General features: G+C 27.9%; 1 protein-coding gene across 1 annotated transcript in view; it reads left to right on the top strand.

Moving 5' to 3' along the window:
• The first annotated feature begins 2,329 nt into the window (after positions 1 to 2,329).
• Positions 2,330 to 19,511, top strand: part of Sur (Sulfonylurea receptor) — a 146,422-nt gene continuing 129,240 nt past the window's right edge. The window contains exons 1-2 of the mRNA XM_075293383.1: positions 2,330 to 2,487; positions 5,444 to 6,404. Coding sequence (XP_075149498.1) covers positions 2,367 to 2,487; positions 5,444 to 6,404 — 1,082 coding nt within the window. The 5' untranslated portion in view covers positions 2,330 to 2,366. The remainder of the gene's footprint in view (positions 2,488 to 5,443; positions 6,405 to 19,511) is intronic.

Here is a 19,511-nt window from a genome sequence, read left to right as displayed (position 1 = left end):
CGTTCGGAAGTTAGCGTGACTTCAACAGACGGACGGACGGACGGACGGACGGACATGCTTAGATCGACTCAGAATTTCACCACGACCCAGAATATATATACTTTATGGAGTCTTAGAGCAATATTTCGATGTGTTACAAACGGAATGACAAAGTTAATATACCCCCATCCTATGATGGAGGGTATAATAAAACTATAGTATAAAAATTTGTCTATAAAAAAAATTTTTTGACAAAATTTTCTATATTAGTTTTGTTTGTTATTGTTGGCTTCTCTTCAATCGTTATTGTTGTTTTTGATCTGAGCTTAAAGCCATGCATTGACTAAACTACAAGTGTAGCTTAACCAACAGAGGAAAAGTATGCTTGTCAAATTTATTTGGACAAAGCCCTATAGACTGCAAGATGGTTGGATGTACAGCTGTTTCGGAATTACCACATTCCTCATCAGCATCCTCTACTTGCAGCAAAACTATCAACCAATTATCAGAATAAATTCGGGTAATTCACTCAACCCAAAGTGAACTACACTTGAACCTTCCGAAAAATAAAATAAAAGATTGAGAAAATTTTCTATAGAAATAAAATTTTGGGAAAATTTTCTATAGAAATAAAATTATGACAAAATTTTCTATAGAAATAAAATTTTGACAATATTTTCTGTAGAATTAAAATTTTGACAAAACTTTCTATAGAAATAAAACTTTGACAAAACTTTCTATAGAAATAAAATTAAAAAAATTCTCTAAAACTAAAATATAAAAATTTTTCTATAAAAAAAAAAAAATTTTTTTGACAAAATTTTCCATACAAATAAAAGTTTGAGAAAATTTTCTATAGAAATAAAATTTTGAGAAAATTTTCTATAGAACTAAAATTTTGACAATTTTTTTTATAGAAATAAACTTAAAAAAATCTATAAAACTAAAGTATAAATAATTTTCTATAGAAAGAAAATTTTGCAAAAAATTTTCTATAGAAATAAAATTTTGCAAATTTTTTCTATAGAAATAAAATTTTGCAAATTTTTGTTATAGAAATAAAATTTTGCAAATTTTTGTTATAGAAAGAAAATGTTGACAAAATTTTCTATGGAAATAAAATTAAAAAAATATCTATAAAAATAAAATATTCTAAGCTTGATTAATTATTTTCTATTCGATACAAATTTTTCTATAGAAATAAAATTTTGATAAAACTTTATATAGAAATAACATTTTGACAAAACTTTCTATAGAAATAAAGTTTTTACGAAATTTTCTATAGAAATAAATTTTTGACAAAATTTTCTATAGAAATAAAATTTTGACCAACACTGTAATGACTTCTTTATAGATTTTATTTAATTGGCAATGCCATACTTGTCATTTATTTGAATAAGGAGCCTATCAGGAGCCTATCAGAAATATTACCTTGTCAGTGGAACACCGTCAATTATATCTCTGTGAAAAATGATATATTCAGTTCCAGCTGACCAAACATAATCATAGACCGAGGATATACTTTATACCGCATCGGAATGAAACCAAATACAGAAAGTTTCTTGGGATTTTGACTCATCTAACATTTAATAGGGAAGGCCCACTGAGGCCCCGTTTTAATCCAATACAGAAAGCCCTACCAAGGGATTGAAGTTGCGTCCAATCTTGTTTATGTTTAGGGGTTTGTTTCTATACAAGAAATAAAACATGCCTAAAAATATGCCACAAATTTTGTTATTCATGCCATTTTATTTTTTCTTTGCCAATTTAATTCAATATTCAATTATATTCGATATTTCTCTTGCATTTTGTAATATTTCATTGGGGGTTACGAATACTATAGAAGTTACCCCCCCCCCCCCCAAAAAAAAAAATCAAATTCCAAGTAAAAGCATATCTACCAAAAAAGGGGTTGTATATGAAAAAAACAAGTAAAATATTTCGGTCTAGAGTTTTTCTAAGTTGTCCCAATTTTTGTTGTTTTCTTAATTAAATATGAATGTTAATAAAGATGGAAAAAAACTTTTCTTTGAATTTGTTTTGTTTTCATTATGAGTCCCCCCATAAAGAATAAAGGTTTGATTTCATAATTTTGCGGTTGATTTCTGTGAAATCTTTTGAGTTTGTTTTTTGCCTTAATTGTAGCTGTAATCTTTGTGACTAGGTTAAATGTTTGTTTATATTGGCCATCTCAGAGTAAATTCTTAGATATTTCCTTTTCATAGAAATTTGATCAAAAGTTTATATTTATGCAATTAATAAATGTTGAACATGAATATTTTATCAGTACCAGTTGTTTTTGATTTTGATTTTGACTTTCTCTTTTCTCTCTTTACTCTTTGTAGAAATTTACCGACATCCGTTTGAAAAAACTTCACGATTGTTTTATGGGCATCAAACTTATAAAACTCAATGCCTGGGATAATGTTTTCATTAAGAAAATTACTGAGGCGAGGCAAAAGGAATTGCATTATTTAAATAAGGATTCATTGTATTGGACTTTGATGAGTAAGTTTGGTATTATGAATAAATATTGAATTAAATTTTTTCATCAAAAAATTTATCTCATGCGAGGAATTTTCAAAAAAATTAAGTTGTTGGTAAAAACAGTCATATGAAAAAAATTAATGTTAAAAATTTCTCGAATTGGAGTATGTTTTTGGTGAAAATTTCTCCAAACAAAATTATCTCATGCGATAAATTTTCACCAACAAATCCTTGGATTGACATATGTTTGTGAAAATTTCCCATATGAAACAATTTTTTGCTGAAAATTTCTCCCATGAGACAAAATGTTTCGTAAGAAATTATCGCATGAGATAAGTTTTATGTGAAAATTTATCGCATGGGACAAAGTTAGTAGTGAACTTTTGTCTCATGATTTGTTTCACTAATAATTCCTATATTTGTCATATACGAAAAAGTTTCACCAAAAAATTGTATAATGCTAGATTAAAAAAAAAATAATCCCATGATATAAATTTTTTGCTCAAACATTGGAGAACATTTTTATCCAGAGCTTAAATATGTGGTGGTTTTTTTATGAAATTTTGCAAATGACATTTTCGCATGAGGTAAAATTTTTGGCTGAAAATTTATCCCACGAGACAAAACGTTTCGTCAAAAATTGACGAATGAAACAAATTTTTGGTGGTGGATGATACAACGTTTTTTTTATGAAATTATGCAAATGACATTTTCGCATGAGGTAAAGTTTTTGGCTGAAAATTTATCCCACGAGACAAAACGTTTCGTCAAAAATTGACGCATGAAACTAATTTTTGCTGAAAATTTCTCACATGGCACAATGTTAGTGGAGAAAATTAGTCCTATGATTTTTTCACTAATAATTTCGTTCCATACGAAAAAGTTTCACAAAAAAAAATGTATCATGCGGGAAATTTTTACCAAAAATTGGAACCCGTGTGACAAGTTTTCACCAATGATTATGAGTCTTGCCAGAATTTTTCACTGAAAAATTTATATCACACGAGAAATAAGATTTTTGTTGAAAAGTTCTTGAGTGATACGATTTCTTTGGTTGAAAGTTTCTCGCATGAGAACATTTTATGTGAAAGCTTATCGCATGAGATTAAAATTTTGGGGTGGAACTTTCATATTTGTTGGATGAGATAAATTTTTTGGTGAAAGGGTGAACATTTCTCGCATGAGATACATTTTTTGGTGAAAATTAGGAAATGTCTTACTAAAAAAGGAATATATCGCATGGTAAACATTTTTTGGCGAAAACTTTTCGAATGATACAAATCTGCTGGTAGAAATGGATTGAGCTAAAACTTTTGGTGAAAATGACTCATTAGACAAAATTTATCCCACGATACGAATTTTGTATTTAGACGTTGATTAAGTATTTTCGCATGAAGTTAAAATTTTCACCAAAAAAATTATATCGCATGGTAAACATTTTTGGGTTACAATAGAAACGTTTCACCAAAAAATTGTCGCATGCGAACAATCATCAAAAATATTATATCACTCCAAAAATTGTCATCAACAATTTTGTATCATTATTTCACCAAAAACTTTGTACCATGCAATAAATTTTCATAAAAAATTTATTCCTATGTGGAAAATTGTTCACCAAAAACAAATTGTTGGTTAAAATTGGTAGCATGAGTCAAAACTTTTGGTGAAAATTTATCTCAAGATAATTTTTTTTGTGAAATTTTAGTGGACAATATTCGCATGATATATATTTTGTTAACTAATTACTATTTTGGTAAAAGTTTAAAAGTTGTGGTGAATATTAAATCTCATGCGAAAAATTTTCCCTAAAAAATAGTTTCATGTGACAAATTTTCTCATAAAAATTTGTATCATGAAAGTAATTTATACTAAAAATTTAATCTCATTCGAAAATTATTCGCCAGTTTGACAAGGAAAATTATCATTCCACGAATTATCACCAAAAATTTTGTATCATGCAACAAATTTTCACCAATAAATTTTTTGCTGAAACTTATTTTCGTGACATAAAAGTTTTTGGGGAACATTTTGCGCATGAGATTAAATTTTTGTCCCATGTAGGAAAAGTTCCTCAAAATATTTTTATCACTGCTTCACCAAAAACTTTATCTCAAGATAATTTTTTTGGTGAAATTTTAGTGGACAATATTCGCATGATACATATTTTGTTAAATAATTACTATTTTGGTAAAAATTTAAAAGTTGTAGTGAATATTTAATCTCATGCGAAAAATTTTCCCTAAAATATAGTTTCATGTGACAAATTTTCTCATAAAAATTTGTATCATGAAAGTAATTTTTACTAAAAATTTAATCTCACTCGAAAATTATTCGGCAGTTTGACAAGGAAAATTATCATTCCACGAATTATCACGAAAAATTTTGTATCATGCAACAAATTTTCACCAATAAATTTTTTGCTGAAACTTATTTTCGTTACATAAAAGTTTTTTTTGGGGAACATTTTGCGCGTGAGATTAAATTTTTGTCCCATGCAAGAAAAGTTCCCCAAAATATTTTCAAATGTTTCTTTTTTTTCATGCGTTAAATATTATCAAAACATTTGCAAATTTTTCTGATGCGAGAATTTTTCACCAAAAAAAAAATTGTTTCGTGTGAGGAAGTTTCATCAACAAGTCATAGTTTCACCAAAAAATTTTCTCACATACGACACATTTTCAAAAATTAAGACAAATTTCGAGAAATTTTTATCAATAATTTTGTATTTTGGCTTCACCAAAATTTCTATCTCATGCGATATATTTTCAAATATCTTTCCAAAAATATTGTCTAATGCGAGAAATATTCACCAAGAAATTTGTTTAATGTGAGAAATTTTCATCATTGATTCATCAAAAAATGTGTCTCATGTAAGAAATTTTCAACAAAAATATTGTCTCATGCGACAAATATTCAGCAAAATTTTTCTCTCATGCGAGAAATTTTTAATTCAATTCAAAATATTTTCCTTTTTCAGCCATTCTCACTCACATCTCATCGGTTCTCATCACATTTGTAACATTGGCCGTTTATGTCTCCAGCGAAGAAAACTCCGAAATAACGGCCAGTCGTCTATTTTCCGCACTGGCTCTATTTCAACAGCTCACTGTGCCCTTGCTTATATTTCCCATCACAGTACCGATTATCTTGTCGGCCATTGTCTCAACGAAAAGATTGGAAACTTTTTTTGCTGCTCACGAAATACAAAAACAATTTGAGGGTATACGAAATATGGCTAGAATTCTTAGTAAAAGTGATGCCTCCCTCGATATGTACGAAGTAAAGTCAAAATCTTTACCCACCAATATCTCTCTGAAGGCAGCGGGTGAGCAGCAGGGTGTAGCGACGGCAACGAAAAGCAATGAAAAACCCAACATAAAAATCTATATACCTGAGAAGCCAGCCCCCTTGGCCAATTCGGAACCACAAACACCACTAATGTTGCCTGAAGGTAAAGGGTCTTTGGAGTTTCCTGTGGATCACAAAAAGCTGTCATCACATGCACGCAAGGAATTGTTACGAAATACACCTTATGTGGTCATAAGACCCAGGAAGAATTTCACAATGCATGGTGGTGTGGGTCACCATAATCAACAGCCACAACCGAATCAACAGTCACAAGGCAATCAGGCACAGCAATCTGCTGCAAAAGGACAAAATGATCGTCGTACTTCACATCATCGTAATAGTAAAACAGATTCTTGGCATCGAGATTCGTTACTCTTGAAAATGCCCGATGACATTGCCGTCTCTGTGAAGAATTGTAAATTCTCTTGGCATCCTCAGGGTACAACGGCGAGTTTGTTTATTCGAGATATTGTGGTGCCACGTGGTAAGCTCACAATGATTGTGGGTAAAAATGGTAGCGGAAAATCATCCCTTCTATCGGCTTTGCTAATGGAAATGCCATTAATATCGGGTGATATGATATGGAATAAGTGAGTATAGAATGAATTTTATTATTTTCTACCGGTAAGATGGGTTTTTTTGGGAATTTTTCATAGTTTTTTGCATTCACATTGTCCTGCGTTCAAATCTAGTTTCAAATTTGGGAAACATTGTTTCAAAAAAGTATTTTTTTTTTTCAAAATTTTATTTTCATAGAAGAGTTTGTCAAAATTTTATTTCTATCCAAAAATTTGTCAAAATTTTATTTCTATAGAAAATTTTTTAAAAATTTTATTTCCATAGAAAAATTTTTAAGAAATTTTGTTTCTACATAAATTTTTTCAAAAATTTTATTTCTATAGCAAATTTTGTCAAAATTTTATTTCTAGAGAAAATTATGTCAAAATTGTAGTACTATAGAGAAATTTGTCAAAATTTAATATCCATGGAAAAGTTTTTCAAAATTTTATTTCTATAGAAATTTTATTTCAAAATTTTATTTCTATAGAAAATTTTGTCAAAACTTCCAAAATTTTATTTCTATAGCAAATTTTGGCAAAATTTTATTTCTAGAGAAAATTTTGTCAAAATTTTAGTACTATAGAAAAATTTGTCAAAATTTCATTTCCATAGAAAAGTTTGTCAAAATTTTATTTCTATAGATAATTTTGTCAAAATTTTATTTCTATAGAAAATTTTGTCAAAATTTCCAAAATTTTATGTCTATAGAAAATTTTGTCAAAATTTTATTTCTATAGCAAAATTTTTTCAAAATTCCCAACATTTTATTTCTATAGAAAATTTTGTCAAAATTATATTTCTAGAGAAAATTATGTAAAAAAATTAGTAATATAGAAAAATTAGTACTATATTAGTCCTATAGAAAAATTTGTCAAAATTTCATTTCCATAGAAAAGTTTGTCAAAATTTCATTTCCATAGAAAAGTTTGTCAAAATTTTATTTCTATAGCAAAATTTTGTCAAAATTCCCAAAATTTTATTTCTATAGCAAATTTTGCCAAATTTTATTTCTAGTGAAAATTGTGTCAAAAATTTAGTACTATAGAAAAATTTGTCAAAATTTTATTTCCATAAAAAGTTTGTCAAAATTTTATTTTGTATAGAAATTTTGCTTCAAAATTTCATATCTATAGAAAATTTTGTCAAAATTCCCAAAATTTTATTTCTATAGCAAATTTTGCCAAATTTTATTTCTATTGAAAATTGTGTCAAAAATTTAGTACTATAGAAAAATTTGTCAAAATTTTATTTCCATAAAAAGTTTGTCAAAATTTTATTTCTATAGAAATTTTGCTTCAAAATTTCATATCTATAGAAAATTTTGTCAAAATTCCCAAAATTTTATTTCTATAGAAATTTTGCTTCAAACTTTTATTTCTATAGCAACATTTTGTCAAAATTCCCAAAATTTTATTTCTATAGCAAATTTTGTCAAAATTTTATTTCTAGAGAAAATTATGTCAAAAATTTAGTACTATAGAAAAATTTGTCAAAATTTTATTTCCATAGAAAGTGTTGTCAAAATGTGATTTCCATAGCAAAATTTGTCAAAATTTTATGTTTATAGCAACAATTTGACAAAGTTTAATTTCTATAGTAAATTTTGTCAAAATTTTATTTCTATAGAAAATTTTGTCAACGTTTCATTTCTATAGAAACTTTTGCCAAAATTTTATTTTTATACAATTTCTAGAAAATTTTGTCAAAATTTTATTTTCTATAGAAAGTTTTGCCAAAATTTTGTTTCTATTGTCAAAATTTAATATCTATAGAAAATTTTGTCAAAATTTTATCGCTGTAGAAAATTATTCCCAAAATTTATTTTCTATAGAAAAAATTGTCAAAATTGTGCTTTACAGAAAAATGTTGTCAACATTTTTATATCTATAGAAAATTTTTACAAAATTTTATTTCTATTGAATAGTTTTACAAAATTTTATTTCTATAGAAAAATTTGTAAAAATTTCATTTCCATAGAAAAGTTTGTCAAAATTGTATTTCTATAGACATTTTGTTTCAAAATTTAATGTCTATAGAAAAATTTTTGCCCAAATTTTATTTCTATTGAACATTTTGCCAACATTTTATTTCTGTAGAAAAGTTTGTCAAACTTTTATGTTTATAGAAAAATTTTGGCAAAGTTTTATTTCTATAGTAATTTTTTTCAAAATTTTAGTTCTATAGAACATTTTGTCAAAATTTTATTTCTATAGAAAATTTTTTCAATTTTTAATTTCTATACAATTATATAATTTCTATAAAATTTTGTCAAAATTTTATTCCTATAGCAAAACTTTATTTCTTTAAAAAGTTTTATCAAAATTTAATTTCTATTGCCAAATTTAATTTCTATTGTCAAAATTTAATATCTGTAGAAAATTTTGTCAAAATTTTATTTCTATAGGAAATTTTCTCAAAAAAAATTTTTTTTTTTTTTGAAATTTGGTACGTGGGTTAGTATATGGTCTTTAACAACCATGCAAAAATTGTTTCATATCGGTCCATAATTATATATAGCCCCCATATAGACCGATCCCCAGATTTGACCTCCGGAAGCTCTTGGAGGAGCAAAATGCATCCGATCCGGTTGAAATTTGACACGTGTTGTTAGTATATGGTCTCTAACAACCACTCACAATTTTATCAATATGCCCGATATTGATAATTATATAGAGTCCCCATATAGTCCGATCCCTAGATTTGATCTCCGTAGCCTCTTGGAGGAGTAAATATATAGTATCCAGCAACTATGAAAAAATTAGTCCATATCGGTCCATAAATATATATATCCTCCATATAAACCGTTTCCAGATTTGACCTCCGGAAGCTCTTGGAAGAGTAAAATGCATCCGATCGGGTTGAAATTTGACACGTGTTGTTAGTATATGGTCTCTAGCAACAATGCAAAATTTTATCCATGTCGGTCTATAATTATATAGAGTCCCTATATAGTCCGATCCCTAGTTTTGATCTCCGAAGCCTCTTGGAGGAGCAAATTTCATGCGATCCGGTCGAAATTTGTTCGTCGTGTTAATATATAGTTTCTAACAAGCATGCAAAATTTTATCAATATCGGTCTATAATTGTTTTATTTCTATATTAAATTTTTCAAAATTTTAGTTCTATAGAACATTTTGTCAAAATTTTATTATTAAAGGGTGATACGGTCAAAATTTGGTCAAGGGAAAACGCGTGTAAATCGGTGAAATCGTTTATTTAAAAAATCAAATTAAATTTCTTTTTCAAGTTCAATTAGTATAAAATTCAGGAAAAATATTCAGTTAGGCTTTCGCTTTTCCAAATCCGAATTGCCGGGCCTCACGCTTGACACCTGCCATCAGATTTTGTACAGCCACCTTGTCCACCTTCTTCGCCGCAGAAAGCCAGTTTGCCTTGAACTGCTGCTAGTCCTTAGCAGTTTTTTTGGTCTTCTTTAGGTTCCGCTTGACAATAGCCCAGTATTTCTCAATTGGGCGGAGCTCTGGCGTGTTGGGAGGGTTCTTGTCCTTGGGAACCACCTGCACGTTATTGGCGGCATACCAATCCATGGCCTTTTTACCGTAATGGCAAGATGCCAAATCCGGCCAAAACAGTACGGAACAACCGTGTTTCTTCAGGAAAGGCAGCAGACGTTTATTCAAACACTCTTTCACGTAAATTTCTTGGTTGACAGTCCCGGAAGCTATGAAAATGCTGCTTTTCAAGCCCCATGTACAGATGGCTTGCCAAACCAGATATTTCTTTGCGAACTTTGACAGTTTTATGTGCTTTAAAATATCTGCTACCTTTCCCCTTCCTTTTACCGTATAAAAGTCCTGTCCCGGAAGCTGCTTGTAGTCGGCTTTGACGTAGGTTTCGTCGTCCATTACCACGCAGTCAAACTTCGTCAGCATCGTCGTGTACAGCCTCCGGGATCGCGCTTTGGCCGTCGTATTTTGTTTATCATCGCGATTTGGAGTCACTACCTTCTTGTAAGTCGATAGTCCGGCTCGTTTTTTGGCTCGATGTACGGTTGTAGACGATACACCCAGCTTATTTGCGGCATCTCGGAGAGAGAGGTTAGGGTTTCGCTTGAAACTACCGGCAACTCTCTTTGTCGTCTCAGCGGCTTCCGGTTTTCGATTTACCCCCGATCCAGACTTCCTGGCTGTCGAAAAACGTTCCCCAAACACTTTAATTACATTTGTAACGGTTGATTTGGCAACTTTTAGCGATTTTGCCAGCTTTGCGTGCGAGTAGCTCGGATTTTCGCGATGCGCGAGCAAAATTTTGATACGCTGCTCTTCTTGCTTGGACGGCATTTTGACAACTGAAGAGTGAATTCCAAAATCAAAATAGGAGCAACATTCTACACACACACACACCTTCAAAATGAGGGGTGTTCAGATTTTTTAAATGCAAAATTGAAAGAAATACATCAAGTCTATATTGAACAAATTTTCACCGTATAAAAAAATATAGAAAATTTTGGCAATTTTTAATTTCTATACAATTATAAAATTTCTATAAAATTTTGTCAAAATTTTATTTCTATAAAAAATGTTGTCAAAACTTTATTTCTATAAAAAAAGTTTTGTCAAATTTTAATTTATATTGTCAAATTTAATATCTATAGAAAATTTTGTCAAAATTTTATTTTTTGAAATTTGGTACGTGGTGTTAGTATATATTCTCTAACAACCATGCAAAAATTAGTCCATATCGGTCCATAATTATATATAGCCCCCATATCAATCGATCCCCAGATTTGATCTCCGTAGCCTCTTGGAGGAGCAAAATTCATCCGGTACGGTTGAAATTTGGTACATTGTGCTAGTATATGGCCGCTAACAACCATGCCAAACTTGGTCCAAGTCGGTCTACAGTTATATATAGTCTCCAGATAAACCGATTCCCAATCACAAAAAAAAATTCCTCCATATGGGTTCATTAGTGTATATATAGCTCCATATAAAGCGACCCCCATATTTCAATTCTGGCTCTCTAATTACCGCGCAAAATTTCATATCGGATTGTAATATTTTCAAGACTTCCCTATATATTTCTACGAAATCTATGGTGGAGGGTACATAAGATTCGGCCTGGCCGGACTTACGGCCGTATATACTTGTTATTTAAATAATATTTATTGAAATATAATAAATTACCTTTTTCAGGCCATTTCAACACTAAATCTATAAATTTTAACTATTAACAATTAAGCTTTATAGTGTTTTTTTTTTATTGCCAATCTAGGCTTTTGGTCATAAATAAACTAAAAATCTATGAAAATCGAAAGAATCGGATTCCGCTAAGAGACCAAGCTAACAAGCGAAATTGCAGCTTCTAAAAAATAAAGCTTTTGGCTTTCTCTATTTTTAAATCAATTTTCCGTTTATTTCATCGAATTCTAAAGCTAAAGTGAATTGCTGATGGCAAACTTTTTCCAGGCATCGTTGTTCTTTAGTGGTTTGGTAAATTGGTTTCGCTGACATATTGACTACTTGAAAATTGCTTTGTGTTGGAGAATTGGCGTTTTAGTGCATAAGTATGAAGCCAGGGTGCTATGGAAAAATGCATTGTATGCTTTGGGAGAAAGTGTTGCAACGGCAATTGGCCCCATTCAAATTATGTTCGCTTTACCATTTTTTTTCGATAGCGGTCTGGATTTTATGTATTTGCCTGACTTCTATATCCTTTTATATTGTCCTAGAGGCAGGCCATCATCATATGATGGCAAAATTTTTTCTTGCTTAGCTTTGATAACTTTGTCTCTAAAGCGTTAAGGATATTTGCAATGCAGGCAGGCATGCATGCATGTATGTATGTGTGGTTTATGGGTGGCTGGGTGGGTGTAATAACACACTTTTATCCTTTCGTTTTAAAGGAATATGCAAGTGCTTGAAGTTATTGCGTATCTAGAAAACAAACAAAAAAAAATATCCTATTGGCTTTTATGTGGAACAATGATGGCTCTGTTGCATGTGTTCACCCCATAAAATTAACATACAAACATTTGTGATAAATTACACTTACGTGATGTGCATGGCAATGCTTTTCCGCATTGGGATGGTTGAGGAGAATAATCCCTTTCTTCGTCAATATGTGTGCTCAATATGTTGCCTAGAGCTGGCCAAATCGTTTTCGTAGGGGGACTTTGATTCCCTTGCACAAATTCAAGAGATACAAAAAAAAAACGTTCTGCTAGTTGTATTATAAAAGGGGGATAATGTCCTAGCAATTAGCAACTTAAGACATTATAATTTCCTATGTTTGTCTGAGGAGATGTCTTAGATCGCATAATATTTAAAATGGGGTATGTCTGAGCTAGCAAAATAGTATTTTGTTGCATTGAATTTCCTTTATTATAAAGGAAATTAAATGAGTTTTAATAAATATTCAATAAATTAATAATAGTCATACGCCCTGGAGTACGGTATGTGGAAGCAATTAATATAACTTATACGTACCTGTAGAAATAAATTCGATTTTAAACAAAATCTGACCGAGAAAATAGAACAATTCAGGTTATTCGTGGTACTTGGATATTTAGATTATATTTCACAATGACCAAGACCCATTATAAAAGTTATTTGTAATTTCTACCCCGGAAAACATCTAGCTTTACTCTTCGTTTGAATCTACCAAATTAAAAACCCTAACAATGCCCAGGTCGCCAAAGCAATAAGCCTTTAACATTCACTTAAACCGTACGCACAAAGCATTCCAAAAAGGGGAATATTCTACAAATTAAAAACTTAACACATAAGAATTTCCTTAGTTTGCCTTTTTGTCTGGTGGGATTTCTTTCTTTTAAAATCTGTGGAGTTTAAAAAGGGGGAATATCTTAGTTAGAAACAAAAGAACATTTTTTTATTTAATAAATTTTTTAAAATAAGGGTAATAAAGTGACTTTTTAAAAACACATAAATTAATAATAGTCATACGCCATGGTGTACGCGATGCGGAAGCAATTAATATAACGTATACGCATATGTGATTGTTATAAATAAACCATTGTGTAAGTCCCCCAATTTTCTGTTTGCTAAAGTAGGCTACTCTCAAAAGAGGTACTTAGTTCTAGTTTATTCTCCGCATCCTCAAGGCTTGGATAGTAGACGTGATGCTTTCAATTAAGCTGTTTTGCAAAATCCCCTTTCAGGGAACTAGTTGTTATCACAGATAAGGACTTGAGACCTTTAATAGCTCTGGGCTACACATTAAGTTTTGGATGTGGCTAAAGTTTTTATGGTGCCCACAGTTCTTCGCGGTTGACTTTTTTTAAATTTGGCAAAAAGCAAGCCGCACGTGACAAAATCCAATTGAAGGCGGAGGCTACCAACCCAAAATATCTTTTGCAAAATTTTATTTCTTAAAACGTTTTCTCAAAATTTTATTTATATAGAAAATTGTATCATTGAAAATTGTATTCTATAGAAAATTTTGTAAAAAATTGATTTTTATAGAACATTGTATCAGAATTTTATTTCCTTAGACAATTTTGTTATAATTTTATTTCTATAGAAAATTTTGTAAAAAAATTTATTTTTATAGAACATTGTATCAGAATTTTATTTCCATAGAAAATTTTGTTATAATTTTATTTCTATAGAAGATTGTATCAACATTTTATAACAAAAGTTATCAAGAATTTATTTCTACAGAAAATTTTTGCAAAATTTTATTTAGTTTAAAGGTCAACTATCAAACAACAACAAAATATTATTTCTGTAGAAAAATTTTGCAAAGCTTTATTTCTGTAAAAATTTTTGTCAAAATATTATTTCTATAGAAAATTTTGTCAAATTTTATTTCTTAATAATTTTTTTTATAGAAAATTTTTCTCAAAATTTTATTTCTATATTTCTTTATTTCCATAGAAAATTTTTCTCAAAATTTTATTTCAATAGAAAATTTTATCAAGAATTTATTTCTACAGAAAAGTTTTTAAAAATTTTATTTCTATAACAATTTTTTTTCAATATTTTATTATTTTCTATAGAAAATTTTTCTCAAAATTTTATTTCTATAGACAATTTTTCTCAAAATTTATATTTCTATAGAAAATTTTGTCAAAAATTTATTTTTATAGAAAATTTTGTCAAAATTTTATTTGAATAGAAAATTGTATCAGAATTTTATTTCCATAGAAACTTTTGTCATAATTTTATTTCCATAGAAACTTTTGTCATAATTTTATTTCCATAAAAAATTTTGTCATAATTCTAATTCTATAGAAAATTATATCAAAATTTTATTTGTATAGAAAATTGTATCAGAATTTTATTTCCATAGAAAATTTTGTCGTAATTTTATTTCCATAAAAAATTTTGTCATAGTTTTAATTCTATAGAAAATTGTATCAAAATTTTATTTCAATAGAAAATTTTATCAAGAATTTATTTCTACCGAAAATTTTTTCAAAATTTTATTTCTATAAAAAATTTTTCTCAAAATTTTATTTTATAGAACATTTTTCTCAAAATTTTATTTTATAGAAAATTTTTCTTAAAAGTTTATTTCTATAGACAATTTTTCTCAATATTTTATTTCCATAAAAAATTTTACCAAAATTTTATTTCTATAGAAAATTTTGTCAACATTTTATTTCTTAAAAAAGTTTGTCAAAATTTTATTTTTACAGAAAATTGTATCAAAATTTTATTTCTATAGAAAATTTTGTCAAAATTTTATTTTTACAGAAAATTGTATAAAAATTTTATTTCCATAGAAAATGTTGTCATAATTTTTTTCTATACAAAATTTTTGCGAAGTATTTTGTCAAAATGTTATTTCTATAGAAAATTTTGTTAAAATTTTATTTCTGTAGAAAATTTTGTTAAAATTTTATTTCTATAGACAATTTTTTCAAAATTTTATTTCTATAGAAAATTTTGCCAAAATTTCATTTTTGTAGAAAATTTTGTAAAACGTTTATTTCTTAAACAATTTTGTCAAAATTTTATTTTTATAGAAAATTCTATCAAAATTTTATTTTTACAGAAAATTTCTATAGAAAATTTTGTCAAAATTTTATTTCTATAGAAAATTTTGTGAATTTTTTTTTATAAAAATTTTTTCAAAATTTTATTTCAATGCAAAATTTTATCAATATTTTATCTCTATAGAAAATTGTATAAAAATTTTATTGCTGTAGAAAATTTTGCCAAATTTAATTTTTGTAGGAAACTTGATCATAATGAATGAATTAATTTCTTTGTCAAAATTTTATTTCTATAGACAATTTTGTCATCATTGTATTTCTATAGAAACTTTTTGCAAAGTTTTATTTTTATAGAACATTTTCTCAAAATTACATAAAATTGTATCACATTTTATTTCTACAGACAATTTTACCAAGAATTTATTTCTGTAGAAAATTTTTTGAACGTTTTTTTTGCCAACATTTTATTTCAATAAAAAATTTTGTCAATATTTTATCTCTATAGAAAATTGTATAAAAAATGTATTTCTGTAGAAAATTTTGCCAAATTTTATTTCTATAGAAAAGTTTGTAAAAATTTCAATTTCTATAGAAAATTTTGTAAATATTTTATTTCTATGGAAAGTTTTATCAAAAGTGTATTTCTCTAGAAAATTTGGATAAATTTTATTTCTATAAAAAAGTTTGTCAAATTTTTATTTCTATACAAAATTTTGTCAATATTTTATTTCTATAGAAAATTTAGTCAAAGTTTTATTTCTATAGACAATTTTGTCAACGTTTTATTTCTATAGACAATTTCGTTATCCCTGTATTTCTATAGAAAATTTTTGCAAAGTTTTATTTCTATAGAAAATTTTCTCAAAATTTTATCTATAGAAAATTTTGTCAAAATTTTATTTCTGTTGAAAATTTTGTCAACATTTTATTTGTTAGAATCATACTTTTTTAATAGAAAAGTTTTTTTTATTGTATTTGTTTCTAAAAAATATTTTGTCGAAATTTTATTTGTATGGAAAATGTTTGCAAAGTTTTATTTATATAGATAATTTTCGCAAAATTTTATTTATATAAAAAATTTTTTCAAAATTTTGTTTCATTAGAAAATTTTGTCAAAATTTGATTTCTATAAAAATTTTTTTTCAAAATTTTATATGTTTAGAAAATTTTGTCAGAATTTTATTTCAATAGAAAATTTTGTCAACATTTTATTTGTTTAGAAAAATGTGTCAAAATTTTATTTGTATAGAAAAGTTTGTCAAAAGTTTTATTTTATCAAAATTTATTTTTTATATAGAAATTTTTGCCAAAAGTTTGTCATAGTATTATTTAATTTTGCCAAAATTTTATTTCTATTTAATCAAAATGTTCATTCTTTAGAAAGTATTATTTCTATAAAAAATGTCCTCAAAATTTTGTTTCTAAAGAATATTTTGTCGAAATTTTATTTTTGAAAAGTTTTATTTCTATAGATAATTTTTGCAAAATTTTGTTTTTATAGAAAATTTCGTCAAAATTTTATTTCAATAAAAATTTTGTCAAAGTTTTATTTCTATAGCAAAATAAACAAAAAAAAAATGTAAAGTACATTTTAGTTGGAGAGGAATATTATGGAAGATGTACCAAATTATTAGGAATTCTACCAATCTATCAAACAGTAAAAAATCTTCAATTTTTGCTAGAATTCTACGAACTGTCGCAACCGTGTTTTTCGTATCCAACATTTCGTGCACGATACGGCTTCCGATATCCTTTAAAATACCTACTGTCTCAGATATTTCGAACATCCCCCCTCTGAAGATCTGTCAATAGATCATGGAAAATTTTTGTAACATTAACTTGCGTGGCTTCTCACTTAGAAATCGATAAACCAATTTTTGATGATAGTCTTCGAATAAGCCAGGCCACCACACACAATATTTATTTTCAACTTAAATAAATATAAAGGCATAAAACGCATAACATCTAATGTATCTAGTCTCACTGTGATGAATTCGGTTTACTTGAGATTTTACAAAATATTCAATAGTTTTTGAATTTTTCCCAATAAGATAATAATAATCATACGCCAGGGTGCACACGACCTAAACAAAATTATTATAATGTATACGCTCGGAATGCCGGTAAATATTTTGAAAGTTTTTTATTTATTTTTTTTTTTAATGAAAGAAATAAAGAAATAATAATTGTTGATAATATTTTCCACAGAAAAAAAAATAATTACCGCTTATAAAGATTTGTGAAAATAAACATAATTATAGATTTATTTAAATTATACATACATAAATAAGCCATATGATTTATTAGTATTGTAAATATAAAAAATTTTGCCTATGCACTTTCCTAATAAACCGTATATAAACTTTTGTTTGCTGGTGGTTTTATATCTGTGACACCATTTTGGTTGAATTTACTGCCAATATTTTAGCTTACATACCTTGTTCATCCTGCATATTGTCGAGTTCCTTCCTAGCACAACACAATTTTACTGGCTTAACAAAGCATCACTTCCAAATGCAAACCGATTTAGATATCACTTGTATTCAATTTGCTCACATAATTAAATCCATACACCGCACACACATGATTAATACTTCATCTATGTGCTTGTCTAGATGTGGAAATGTGGTGTGGTATGTTCGTGTGTGGTTATCCTTGCATTCATTTACATTGTCAAGTCAATTGAAAATAGATTCAGTGAACAAGAGATTTAAGCGAACACATGATGTCATCCAGGAAATTACGAAATGAAATGCTACTGCAATATAAATGGAAATTTTTAAATTTCAAAAGATTTTCTTAAAAATTCCCTATATCTTAGGTTTATGTAGAGTAGTTCACTGTGAAAGAATAGGCTTTTGGTGTAAAGTACAAGATGGGCAATGTCAGTTTTAACTGCACCAATTTAATTGCATATGAATTTGTTGATATTTACCAATATATTAGATACTTTTTAAATATTTCATTTAATTAATAACAATCATACGCAAAGCTGTACACGAAATTAATTAAATTGAAGTAACGTATACGCCTAGGATACCAGTTATTAAATATTTTTTATGTAACTATTGAAATGTCAGCAATGAAGGAAACGTAATTTTGAATTAAAATGTTTACTAAATTTTCTATAGAAATAAAATTGTCACAAAACTTTCTATAGAAATAAAATTTTGAACAAATTTTCTAAAGAAATAAAATTTTGGCAAAATTTCCTATAGAAATAAAATTTTAACAAAAATTTCCATAGAAATAAAATTTTGACAAAATTTTCTTTAAATAAAACAAGTAAGTAAAGTCCTAAGTCGGGCGGAGCCGACTATATTATACCCTTCACCACTATGTAGATAAACATTTGTGTTACCATCTCAACTACTTCAAATTTGCTGGGAGCTATATAAAGGTTTGCATTTCCAGATATAAATACTTTTAATGGAGACAATTTGTTGTACTTTTACAAAAACTCTAGTAATATTTACAATTTTTTCTACTCATCAGTGGCTATTTTACAAGGCTAGTGGTTAGATCTCGCCAAGATATGTGGTCAAGTGGGAGTTGGGCGACTTGGAGCCTTATTTAAAACTTAACCGTTCTGTGGAAATTCTGGCATTACAGTGTGTAGTATATGACTAAGATATGGGGAAATCACCACAGAATTTTGTGTAAAGTGTGGGAATATTGGCCATATTTGTATAAACCGGAAAAACGAATATATGGAGGCTTTATCTAAATCGGAACCAAATTAGATCAAACTTGACACACTTAAATATCATAAAAATCCCATTGAAAATGGGCCTAAAATATGAAACAGTCTACCATATTTCCCCAACCCTAGTGTACGTATATATGGGAGTTATATATAATCTGAACCGATTTTGACTCAATAGTTAGAATAATAATTCTGCTATCTCTGCAAAATTTCACGTAAATGAGAGTAAAACTTTGGCCCCCGTGGTCGTATGAGTGTAAATCGGCCGAACACGCCAATTATGACCAGATCGGGGATAAAATTTTATTCCTATAGAAAATTTTTTCAAAATTTTATTTCTTAGAATATTCCGTCAGAACTTTTGATCTATTGAAAATTTTGTCAAATATATATACCCTTCACCACTACTGTGGTACAGGGTATAATAAGTTTGTACATTTGTATGTAACGCCAAAAAAGAAAAGTCGTTTAGTATACCGATCGTCTTAGAATTAAATTCTGAGTCGA

Source organism: Haematobia irritans, chromosome 2, assembly GCF_050003625.1.
Source record: "Haematobia irritans isolate KBUSLIRL chromosome 2, ASM5000362v1, whole genome shotgun sequence".
Lineage (NCBI taxonomy): Eukaryota > Metazoa > Arthropoda > Insecta > Diptera > Muscidae > Haematobia > Haematobia irritans.
The sequence above is the reverse complement of the archived record's forward strand: the minus strand, read 5'-3'. Positions and strand labels throughout refer to the sequence as shown.